The sequence below is a fragment of the Vigna radiata genome, chromosome 6, assembly GCF_000741045.1.
Source record: "Vigna radiata var. radiata cultivar VC1973A chromosome 6, Vradiata_ver6, whole genome shotgun sequence".
NCBI lineage: Eukaryota > Viridiplantae > Streptophyta > Magnoliopsida > Fabales > Fabaceae > Vigna > Vigna radiata.
Genome location: NC_028356.1, coordinates 19,155,091 through 19,168,114, shown reverse-complemented (window position 1 = coordinate 19,168,114; position 13,024 = coordinate 19,155,091). Strand labels below are relative to the sequence as shown.

General features: G+C 33.2%; 1 protein-coding gene across 2 annotated transcripts; it reads right to left on the bottom strand.

Annotated features, from left to right (window-relative positions):
• Positions 1-937: 937 nt before the first annotated feature.
• On the bottom strand, positions 938-12,563 carry LOC106765006 (L-arabinokinase). 2 transcript variants are annotated; one of them, XM_022782240.1, is made up of 29 exons: positions 12,394-12,563; positions 12,060-12,167; positions 11,575-11,643; positions 11,378-11,461; positions 10,726-10,802; positions 10,288-10,354; positions 9,462-9,519; positions 9,282-9,349; positions 9,137-9,199; positions 8,296-8,349; positions 8,095-8,197; positions 7,907-8,019; positions 7,689-7,808; positions 6,846-6,902; positions 6,537-6,703; positions 6,292-6,433; positions 5,998-6,081; positions 5,531-5,656; positions 5,197-5,327; positions 5,032-5,113; positions 4,684-4,771; positions 4,361-4,404; positions 4,149-4,244; positions 3,989-4,065; positions 3,353-3,550; positions 2,892-3,057; positions 2,395-2,466; positions 1,821-2,024; positions 938-1,352 (listed from the first exon to the last, which is right to left on the bottom strand). In XM_022782240.1, the coding sequence occupies exons 1-29, from the start codon at positions 12,499-12,501 to the stop codon at positions 1,185-1,187; spliced, it is 2,994 nt and encodes a 997-aa protein (XP_022637961.1). In that variant the 5' UTR covers positions 12,502-12,563; the 3' UTR covers positions 938-1,184. The 2 variants fall into 2 exon arrangements, with proteins under 2 accessions (XP_022637961.1, XP_014504967.1); XM_014649481.2 differs by having other exon boundaries at positions 7,910-8,019.
• Between the last annotated feature and the right edge of the window lie 461 nt (positions 12,564-13,024).

Sequence of the window (13,024 nt, the reverse complement as noted above, 5' to 3'; positions counted from 1 at the left end):
AAAAAAAGTTAAAGAGAAGGAGTTAGGAGAAAAAAATAAAAGAGAAGGAATTTGTTAAGAGAAAGGGAAATTTATGAAAAAAAAAATATAAAAGAAAAACAAATAGAGAGAAAGAAAAAGGAACTAAAACTTATAATAAAGATATTTTATATAATTGTGCAAATATTATTCTGTCTATTCAATAATAATGTGAGAAAGAGTTTTACACTTCATTTGATATCAATCAATAATACTTTTAGCAGGATTTTAGTTCTGAAATAAATAAATAAATAAACTAATAAAAGAATGATATCTAACATGGGTACGATGACTTTCCTGAAAAAATTGTCCTCATGATAGGAGGAACATCCTTAAAGAAAGAAGAAATAATATAATAAGAGAGATCCATATAATTTTATACTTTCTTATAATTCTTATTATATGTTAATTCAGAATATCATTATCCAAATTAATTATCATACAATTCCTCCTTTCACCTTTTAATAAGAGTTTAATAATGTACAATGCCTAACTAAGTCCGACAAGATGTTGAAAATATTGGAAAAAGTAAGACAGGGCTACCCACTTGACGACTCCTGTGTTTAAAATTTTCTCTCCATCATAATATCATTGTGGTTGCAAATCCTAAGAACTAGAAAGAACTAGAAATTTTCCAAGCAACTAGGGATGGATTGTATGACTGTAACCGATAAGGAAAAGTCAGTTGCAGAAAATTTGATGCAACAGGACAATAATCATGTTAACTTGCGTTTGCTGAACCAGTGTACAAACATAACTAAGAGGGTCTTAACCTTAAATAAATATCACCCATCTAAAAATGTGCTTAGACAACATACTCTGATAATATATTAATACCACATTATCCTTCTCATTCATTATCTCACTTATATTTTATCTAAAATTATTTTCAGAGAAACTTCCATATGGTTTATGTTAATTTCCATTTGGCTTCAAATAATTTTGATATGCGGGAATACAAGGTACATCAGGAAACACCCAAACAAAAGTTCAAATAATGTTTTTTGTTCACTATTTACGGCCATATAAACTTTAGTAAAAAAAATCATTATAAGTGTAAATGTTAAATAATAGATAAAAATGGTTCAAAATGTAACCAAACTGTACATATTCCGTGAAAGACAGTGAAGGTAAAAATTCCTAAGGTACTGTACTATAAGCAATGATCAACTGCTATTTTCCACCGTGACTGCAGCATGATCATCACCCGTATTAGCCTTTTTTGGGGCAGCTCGACGGCGTATTTTCAGGTACCCAAATTTTCCAGCACCTGGTGATGAACCCTCAAAAAGAAAAGGCATATAACCAGTAGCTTTCTTGTATCTCTGCTGAACCTGCATCAAAATTCGTTGTAAGGTTTAGACTGCAAGTATTTCATGATGTCTCACTATGGCTAAGTTCTACAAAGAAAGAATCAGATGCTACCATGAGAAAAAAAACAGCATTTACAATGAGAAAAAGTTGGTTTAAACATGCTTTTACTTATAGTTTTTGCAAACTATTGGAAGTTTGTTTGGATAAACTTCATACTTAAAGACAAAAAATGAAATAGGCTATACATAAACTAATTAACTTCTACAAATAAATTAAGTACTAGTTAAAAACCAACTTTTAGAAAAGCTAATTAACTTAAAAAAATTATTTCATTTTTTTCTTATTTCTTTTCCCTTGAAAGTATTTACAGAATCTTTATTCAAGTATAATCTTAATCCTGAAAACCTTACTTTCCTTCTATCCACAAGAGATGTTCAGTATTTTAGCTTTGATACTGTATTAATTTAAACTCATAATGAAATGAATACCTCAAAAATGTGTTCACTGCTCTTGAGACAGTTTCTACCAATTACACAAACTGTTCCGCCTGAACCACCACCCGTTATCTTGGCTCCATATAAAATCCCACCTTCAGATTTAGATTCTGCACTGTGCTGCAACTCTTGCACTAAGTGTACAAGCCTATCTGTTCCATCAGAGCCAAGTCCACAAGCACTGTAGCTGTAGTGGCACTGCATAAGATAGTTAAAACTCAATTACTTTCCCCCATTTGTAGTTTGGTATTCTTCAATTCCAATGCCAAAGTTAATATTCAAACAGGGAAAAGGAAAATAATTTTCTATCAATCAAGTAATAAGTCTGTTAATTGGATTAATCCAATTAAGCAGTAAATAATATAGACATTCAACTAACTATTCTAATCTTCCTGTTATACAAAGAATGTTAAAAGAAAGTGAATGATTTACTATGGACAAGACACTGTTCATAATATGTAAAAATTCGAGTTTAAAATACTAAAAATAGGAACCAAAGCCAATAGTATCATGTGTTCATCCAAAATTATTATCATGGTAAGTTGATCAACTGAAGGTGTAGATGTACCTGATATAGCAGTTCTCCTAAGGATGCAAGCTGATAGGTTGAAGATGCAGATGATAGAAGTGCCTTGAAGGTCTGCACAAAATATGATGGATGATTAATTAAAATTCAAATAATTATAATAGGAAATATGATGTATACTTGTTCCATGATACCAGGTAAAAGTTACCACATAAAAAAAATGTGTTCTTAAGAGTCAACGTCTCTTGTAGAATGTGGATTAGGTGTGACAAAGTATTCAAATGTACCATGCTATGATCTACATAATATAACAGTTATTTGCCAAATATAAATGACCGAGTTATAGAATCTTATACACTGGCTTGACTACATAATTAACTTTCCAAAAAAAAAATACAAAGACAAATTTTCTGAAGTATAAAATTACGACAGGAGAGTTTTACTGAGACTTGTACATAATAATTGGGCAAAAGAATGCAACAACTAGAACAAATCATCAGTTACTTGTAACCAATTTAATGTTTTAATGAAGTCCTAACCTTGACTCGGAAGTTTTCATAGATTGGATGCGTTGTGGGAGCTTTAACTACGTAAGTGCGCTTCTGATCAATAATAGTGACAGGATCATTATGATTTTCATGTTGCTCTAAAAATGCCTCACCAACAATGGACTCTGGAAGAGACTTAGCATAAAGAGCCTCAAATCTGCAAATAAAAAATGAATAATACTTGACTTCCAAAATTTTAAGGATTAGTACTGATATCTAACAGAGCAAGTTGATGAAGAAATTGAAAAGGTCAATACAATGTTTAAGCATAATAATGATCCAATTAACAGATAATGAGACCATTTTATAATACTCCTCGAAGCCATTGCATAAGCAATCATATGGTGATTATAGGTAAGTATCGCAGTAGTTCTATAAGCAGAAATAATTTATCTGACATAATAATCCACTCGTGATAATTTATTTTATGAAAAGGAGAAAAAAGGATTTACCTATGAGGTGGCAAATTACATAAGTAATCTAAGGAGGCTTCTTGTTTGAGTAGTTCTAGATCATCTTGTTCCACTTCATCATAGTTCAACCCATTCGCAGCACAACTCTTGGACAATTCCTCAGAAGCCTTGGCCTTTATCATCTTCATACCCATAAAGGTGCCAATTCTAACAGAACCATAATCTGCACCTCCAACGCTGAAATAGACAATACTTACGATAGTTCATGAACATTCCCAAGATAGAATAAGGAGGACTAAAACAGGATATTCTTGTTAAAGCATAGGTTTCTGCTGCTCTGTCAAGTGCAATCCTTATAAAACTTATTTAGGGTAGCAGAAACTTTCACTATTTATATCTTTAAGCCCATCTCTCTCTCTCTTTTATTGTATAATACATGCTAGTTAAGTATCGATGGTTCCCTCCAAGCAGAAACTGTCTATCACCACAAGTGAGTGGCAGTTACAATATCTTGCCATCATTTTTCCTCATATTTCCCCCAAAAGACAACAAAAATTCTAGTTTCATTAACACAACCAATAATTACAGCATCTTTACTCTAGGAAACCAAAACCGATGGTCACAACAGAAAAAGATGTATGCAGGAAATTTGGCAAATCATGATAGATCACCAACCTGTGTCTTATTCCAGAATCAATTCCCCAGAAACGGATATGGCTGGGAATGTCAACAAGACCAATAATTTCCGCAGGCTACAATAATAAAGAGCAGTAACATGATATAGTGTCTAAAGAATAAGAAAATATAATTTTAGATAACTCGTAATGATGCACACCTGGCAAACCATAGCAAGAAGTTTGTTGGCTTCACCACATGCTGAAGCCATCTGGTCCATGACTCCGCAAGGAGCTCCTACAATGTGGTTTTCCACCTGATAAAATTTGCAAGAGATCAATTGAAATTACATCTAGTGGACAATGCATACCAAAGATAAAATATAAAATCATAGGAAATCAATGTGGATCAGAGTAATGCATAAAGTCCAACCTTCTGGCAGAGTATGGCCAGTTCCCTTGGGCTGATATTTAACCCTGAATTACAGAAACATTGAAATTAATTTACCCACATGAAAAAAATTGGACCTATTTAAGCATTCAGTTAAACACCAAAATGGTATCAAGATCAGAAAAATGAGAAGGTTCTCTTTTCGATAGAAGAGAATGAACCATTAATAAAAGAGATCTCCTTTGTGAAATCACTTTGAAGAAGATTAACTTTACTCTATGTGAAGACGCATTAAAATGACCAAAAATAATGAAAGAGTTTGCATTTTAGTGGTTGAATATTTAAGATAACTGAGGCATAATTACCATGAGCAGCTGCAATAGCAGACATACTAGCAACCTCCACAGAGGCAGAAGATGATACACCTTTCCCTTCTGGAACTGCAGATGAAACCTACATATTTGTTTACATTGTCTGCATATTAGAGTATATAAAATATGGAGATAGAGTAAGTGGCACAATTATAGGCCAGTAAAATTGTTTCAACATTGCACTAAAGGAGGCAAGATCCTCCCATCGAGAACCGAGTTGAATGTGAAAATCATTGGCAATAATGTTGTCAACACCCATGGAAATTTTATCAGCATTCAGTAAGATATTTTATTGTTTGGTAAAGTGAAGTATCAATAACACAAGTTGAGAAAAGGAGGTACCAGCATGCTTATACTATCTTCAAATCGAACACCCAATTCAGTCATTAAGACCAAAATAGCACCTGCTACATATGCTGCCCACCTGTGATAGTTATTCATATTAGTCTCATGGAATGCCAGACATGCCTTACTCGTATAATAAAGTCATACACAAGTGCTACCCACTTTTGGGAAGGATCTTGAGCAAAGTATTTCTTTGCTTTCTCATATGTGATTGGTTTGCCTTCTTCCATAAAATCAGACAAATCCATGTCAAATGTTGGGCCTCGATTGCTCAATTCTGATCCAAATGATACCTGACATGATCAAGATTCATTTAGAACACACAATAAGAAAGTCTAATTATAGCAAAAACTGCAAGGAAAGATATCCAGCTAATGTTTGTAGTTCTATCATAAAGACTATTCACTTCTCATGCTTCGTTGTTACACAAAACTCCAATCAAGTTGTCAATGTGAACTGATAGTATATAGAAATTTCCAAATGTTCTCCAACATACGATTTGCAAGACAGCAGTTGGATTCCCCCCTTTGTCATTCTGCCGAGCTTCAGCATGTTTCCACAGCCTATGTTTACTTGGATGGATTCTTTGCAAAGCAACATGGCAGGCTTCCTTAATTGGCATCTACAGAAAAGTGAAAGAAAGAGAATATAAAGGCCTGAGTGAGTAGTAGTTTTTATGAATAACTTCGTCAGTTCTGTAACAATTTCAGACTAAACCAATCGTATAGAAACGTGTCGGTCAATATTTAGCACTGTACATCAGTTTTAGTAGCAGTAGTAGTAGTGTTATGCAATACAGTAGTAGCAGTTGGACATGTAATACGGTAGTACATATTCATCATGCTAAATAATAGAGCTTCATATCTACAATAATGTATTATTATAAACGTTAAAGTATGTGAAAAAGTTAACAGTTGAAAGTATATGTAATGAACACTAAAACCCTTAGGAGATTGATTCAACCTGCAGAACAAGACTTCCAGAATAGTCAGCAATACCACCCATAACATCTAATCTTCCAGGAGCTCTCGTAACAAAAATGTCCTCCTGTCACAAGAATAGAACAGTGTCAAAAGTTAAAGAACAAACAGCAAAAGGTCTTTGATTTTAATAGATAATGAAGTGTATTGCCATGGTAATGTTGTCATAGTAATGCGATTTCATCATTATTTCAATCATTAAAAGGATTGCTAGTATCCATTGAGAGCTCTTAGGGTAAAAGAAAAAATTGATTGACCAGACAAAAATGATTAACACCTGCCAGTTGAAGAGACTGGCTGCAGCCTTACGCTCCCGCCTTTTGTGCTTCTCCTCTAATTCAGACAGGCTATGTAAGAATGCCATAGTATCCGGAAGTCCTTGAACATCTCCATGAAGAATGTCAAAGTTTGCAAAGTCCCTGAAGAAACAATACAACGAAACAAAAAGGAGACAGTTATATTATTAGTTATTAGGAAACAACCAACAAGATTATACCCCTGAAAAAGTGAGGTGGTACCCACGGGCTCAATGCTAAGCTTCCATCATCCACAGGGGAACCAGGTGTCGTGGGCCCAAGTTGGTCTTCTGCAGTTGTATACCATTCTGGGATTGTAATGTCTCGGCCAGAGGCCCTTTGAAGTTGATACCCAAGAACTATGGCATCACGCAACCTTCTAGCACCACTAAGCTGGATATTATAAGTCAAAATTAAAATCAAAATTCAAAATATTATCACTTTCACTACATCTTCATGAAAGCAAAGTTGGCCAAGGCCGGAAAAGTTTAACAAAAGCCAACAATGCAAAAAGTTATATCCAGAAGTTGTTTACCTTATCTGATGCATAATTTTTTCCCAAAGCTGTCTCCTGCAGGATACGTGCTGCAACCTACATTTTAAAATGTTTTATAAAAAATAATCACTTCTTTTGGAATGATTAAAAACATCAATGGTGACATAGATATACATGATCAATGAGGAGAAAGGAGCAACCCTAGAAAAATTTAAACATCCGAACACTAATTGGTGGATGATTACAATCCAATAAAAACATTTTATTATTTCAGTTAAATTACAAAAACATATCACAATGTTGAAACATCTACCCCGAGAAGTAAAATTACTGGCAATGACAATGCTAGGTTAAATATTACCTGTCTTATTGTTGTAAATGACTCATCAGATAAATTCAGAATAATGATAGCTTGAAAGATTTTTAACTAAAAATTCTAGTGTAGGTTGTTACAAAGGAGGGCCAAAGAATTAGCTTTATATGTTACACTACAACTGGGTCCTTCGGGATAAAAAGTGCATGGTTCAGCCCATTTGAGCTCCGATTGTCTTTGTATATCCACTGCAAACTTTCTTTTCTAACTGGTCTTTTCACTTCTGAAAAACTAATGTTACTATTACCCCATAAATCATGTTTTTCCTCTTAAACAGTTTCAATTCATCATTCAAACAGACACTTGTGGTCATGAGACAAAAAAGGAAGGTTAGAAATTTCTATCATTCCTAAAATAATAATTTAGACAAATTAACTTGATTCTTATACACTCTATTTCTTCAACATGAGTCCATACCCTACTCCTGCCATTGACCAGCCATTCCTTCATTCCACAAAACTATAAATATAGTTTTTGAAGAGTTGATTACTAATAGAAAAATATAGTACCTCACCACCATTAATGCCTCCTTCATAGCTGGGTTTCAAACTTAACGCTCGTTCAAGATAAGGTCTCCAGTGACCAGTCAGTAAATCCCTTCTAATCATTTCAACACCACATTGAGAATGCTAAAAAACAAAGATAATTTTGTGTAAGGCACTCTAAACAAATAACATTGAAGCAAAAAAAAAAAAAAAAAAAAAACTAACAGAGAAAGTCAACAGACTACCTCAAGCATATTTCTCAAAAAAGGTTCTTCATTGAAATAATCTCTTCGTACAAAGACAAAAGGACACTTGTATGCCAAGGCCTCACTAACTGTGCCATATCCAATTTTCCCTATAATAACAAACAGCAATTAGAAACTCTTTCGTCTAATCCATTTTTATTTGCAACAATGTGTTTTATACTGACCAAGCATACAGTCAGATGCTGCAATAATGTCAGGTGTATACGCATCTTGAGCAAGTTTTATAAAGTTAGGTGGAAGGTCATCACTTTTAGAAGCACCACAAACCTGGATCATAGAAATAAGGCATCACAATAATACACAAGTACAATAAATGAACATTTTAAATGAGACAATGATACATAGCAGACTGGTTGAAGAAGTACCAGGCACAACCAGCCAGGCGGTAAAAATTCCTCCTTTAGCTTCAATCCTGATGGCTGGAGACAAGACATAATAGAGGAAAAAGTAAGATGAAAAGGTAGTGACTCTGTTTCAAATCATTAGTCGAGTTCAATGCCCCAAAATCCAGAAAAGTGTAAAAATCACAAGTACATGGTGAATAGAATACCAAAGATCAATAACAATTTAGTACTGACAATAAAATATACTGAAAAATATCTTTAGTGGAAGTCTAGACTTTTATTATGAATTTGTGTTAGTGCCAGAAATGTTAATTAGAACAACACACGAATATATATGCCCTGCTGATTTTACACAAAGGAGTACCCACAGTTATATCAAGAACATTATTAACTTCATGAGGAAATAATCAACGCACATATGATAACTGAAATAAATGATAGAGTGATACATAATACTAATTATTATACATGTACTTTAAATCAGTTATCATAATAAGTTGTTAGTAGAGTTAGCTCTCGGCAAAGTATTAAAGACTGTATATATGACCACATACTGTAACAGCAGATTTACTATAATCATGAGATTTTAATTGAAGCTTCTGTTTTATGTAAAAAGATAGGCATAAGGGAAGATAATTGCAGAAAAACTGAAAGAATGACATCAGGAATAAGGGCATCACACTGTTTTGCATTTGATACTTAAGTGAGATAATTAAAATGCCCACACAACCAAAACATATCATTACAACAGCATTCAACAATTCAAGTACACTAACAACATAATATCAAGAAAGTCAAAGAGACACACCCATAGAAAAAAAATCAAGGTTTGGTCCTTAAAAGAGGAGCTCTAGATGATTACCTGTCCACCGAAGTTAAGAATAACTAGCTTCACATCATCAGTTACCCCAAGTTCCTTCCTCACCTTCAACAAGAAAAATCACAAGCTCAGATTAAAAGATAGATCATCATCTATCACAAGATTCATCTTGGTTTGTAAGGTATACCTCTTTTGCAGATTTGTGCAACCTCCTCACAACGAGAGGGACATCAAAAATATCCCGAAAAGCAGGCACTGCAAAAATTGGAGATACCAAATTCTATTTAATCATTCCCATCACCACATATAAGGGGATATTAAATTAATATTAGGTTATTGCCATGAAATTATATAAAAAATGGCTTACTTGGGCAATATCCTGGGAGGCGGATAAGGAACTCGCAATGTGAATAGTCCTCTGCTATCTGCAACAATCCATATTCAACTACACTTATTTATCATGTTTCAAGCACAAAGCATAACAAGTGAAAAAGGACAAGATTAAGAGCATAATTTTCCATTTAAAAGTTTTACTTCCATTCAGCCTATTCTTATGCTTCATAGTTATTGTTAGAAACAAACTAGGTCATATTTGTACCCACTGCAGGGTATCTGAACAATTACGACATTAGCATTACATACTAAGAACATAGATGACATCCAAATAAGTCCACTTTCTAAGATAGTATCACAGCCTAGTCTAATGAGATTTGTTAGGTCTATCATACCATCCACAATTGGGCCTCTATCTAAAAACCCACAAATATCTAGTCTCACATTCAAAATGTTCAGGAATGAGAGGATGTGTTGGAACATCAACTAGAAATATGGCCTAATTATAGTCTATAGGTGGGTGCAAACCTCACATTACAAGCCAGTTTGTGAGGTTAGGTTAAGTTTAAAGTCTACTTTCTAAGAAATTTTAACAAATAAATGTGGAGGGGATGTAGAGATGAAGCATTAATTTATTTGTGAATTCTTTCATGAGTCTCATCAACCTTGATAGCTGAGAAAAATTGAAAAATAACTTGTAAAATTACATATTTGTCACAAGTTTTATACAAGTGACTAAATGCTGAGCATAAAAATTCCAAATTCATGGACAAATCAGAGAACCAACAACTTCTAACATTTCTCTCGACAAACAAAGATATGAAACAAGATAACTTGCTATATGAAGAAGATTTTATAACCTCCCAAACTATTGAGCGATGATTTAGTCCAGCAGCCATGACATACTCTGCATAGATGAAGTCCCAACTGAAATCACAAAGACATGGAACAAGACTAAATATGGGCTCTGAACAAAAAGAAACACTCCGGGACATACATGTACATTTAAAGTTTCAATTGATACAGGCAATAAAGTAGAAAGTATATGCATATCCCAATAAGCAACTTAAAATTGATCTATGACATGCATTTGGAATACTTAAATGATGATAAAAATACCCTAAACTGAGATGAAAGGATAGTAAAATTCATGAAAATATATTTGCCAGCTAAATTTTCTGAAATCATAGGCAAACAACTCCTGTGCTTCCTACATATAATGGTCTTTCCCTCAACCAATTAATGTAAGAAACAAAAGAAAAAGAAATTAAAGGATAATGGAGGTCTGCATACCATACCTGAAATTGGTCACACAAACAGAGCGAATGCCTGCATCCGCTGCTGCACGACATGCAACTGGGACAACATCCGAGACCTGTTTTCTCATGTTAGCTTTACAAGGATCCACCAAATATACAATATACAAATTTTATTTCTGAGGAGGAAAAATTCATGTTCTTTTTAAAAACAGTTGTAAAATATTTAAAGTTTTTTGGATAAGCTTTTGGGGAGAAAAATGCAGAATCAGAAAATAATCAGATCTTAGATTTTTCTTAGAAGATAGGAATGTATTTCTGAAAAAGAAAAATGGTGATATACAAGAGAAACAGTTGTGAGAAAGAAAGGGAGACTGTTCTCCAGACAAAAAAATCTTGCTGAATTTAAAATTTACAAGTCCTATACCTAATTTTTCTTAGAGATGGTACGTAATTTTTCCAGAAAAAGGGGACAAACACAAACAAACTACTTTTTCATAACTATAATCAAATGCAAAATTACTTCTGTTACATAAAATCTTTATCAAACAATCAATTTTTTACTCATCCTTATAACTACCTTTTTCAGAAGTCCAAACTAATTTTTTAGAAGTTATTATAAGCACTATGAATTAGTTATCAGTTTCCCTTTCACTTTTGTTTCCAATAAAAAGGGGAAGAACATGTAATTTACCACTAAGTCAGCTTTGATAGAGTTCAGCCATTCAGATTCTTGAGCCAAGATTTTTGCACGGGGCTTCACTGCTGTTTCAGAATACTAACATAACCACAAACAAGTAAGGGATAAGAAACACAAAGAAACAATATTAAGGCATCTACCTCAAAACTCAACAACTATAAACAATCTAAAAGGCAATGGCATTGCCATACCTTAGCCAAAGAGGCAAGGCGATCAACGGTCAACGCATCTGCCTGAACAGCTCCACAGTCCAAAAGCACCTATTTTACACAGATGGATAAACAAACATGAACTTTATAAGCAGTCTCTTTAAAGCATTGTACATGTATACAAATTGAAAATTCTCACATACAGTTCGATCTGATCCGGGTTGCTATCTATTGCAATTGGGATCAACATGACACTAAAAGAAACTCCACCGAAGAACATTAACAACCCCTAAACAACATTTTTTTTACAGCACATAACTACCCTTTTTCATCAAAATCATGAAGCTTCCAAAAGCAACAAGGATAGACTACGATCCACAGGTTACACATATGCGTTTAGACATTACTTCTTCCTTTACAATCATATCAATTCTTAACTAGATTATGAACACTGCCTTTCGGATAGCATTATAAAGAGACTTTAAAGATAAAAGAAATAGATAAATAAGCAAAAAATTCAAACTCACTTTGCGAATGAACAAGCGAGGAGACTGTATTTCAGTGGTGAAAACAAAATCAGGAGCACCAGTGACGACGTGCACATCATGTCCCGCGTGAATCAAATGCCGCACCACCTAGCATACAATTCGAATAAAAAAGAAAAACTCACATCATAACAAAACCAAAAAGAAAAAACTACCCCCACAAAACAGACACAGAAAAATTCAAACTTTTTTTCATTTTATACCAGATGATCAAGGCCAAAACTAATAACCCAGAAACAAAAAGCAAATTTTAAGAATGAGAGATAAAGCACCCATTCAATTAGAAAAACAAAGGTGGTTTGGCATAGACAGAGACCTCAGTGACTCGAGTGGCATGGCCAAAACCATGACCAGTGACATAATACGCAAATACTAGGTGCTTTGTGGAAGCTGAGACTCCGTCACTCTCTTGCTCGATCCTCATTTTGCAGTGATTCAACTTCTTTCAAAGTCTTTCACAAGAGAATGATAGTACTGTATGTTTCAGGAAATAAATTGGTGCTTTTATATATTATCCATGAAGAATGAATGAATGATAATTAATTAAATATTTATTAATCACCTCTTTCTGTTATTATTATTTATTTATTTATTTTATTCAATTTTGTTACTTTTCTTAAGCTATTTCATCAATTTTCTTAATTTTAAAAATGTAACAACAACTGTTATTATATTTTACGTAAACTAGAAAGGTTGATTCAAAAATTGTAAACCTTGTTATCATTAACTATATAAACTGTTATTATATATTAGTTATAAATTCTATCATTCACAAATTAAAACAGTAATATTTGTTTGTTAATTATATTAATAAATAGAAAAGAATAACATATTATATCTTCAAAAGGCAATATAGTTAGCTAACATTTTATTAATAGTGATGAAATTAATTAAAATAAATAATAAAACTAGAAAAAATTAATTCTACATCAAAATGGGATTTGTTT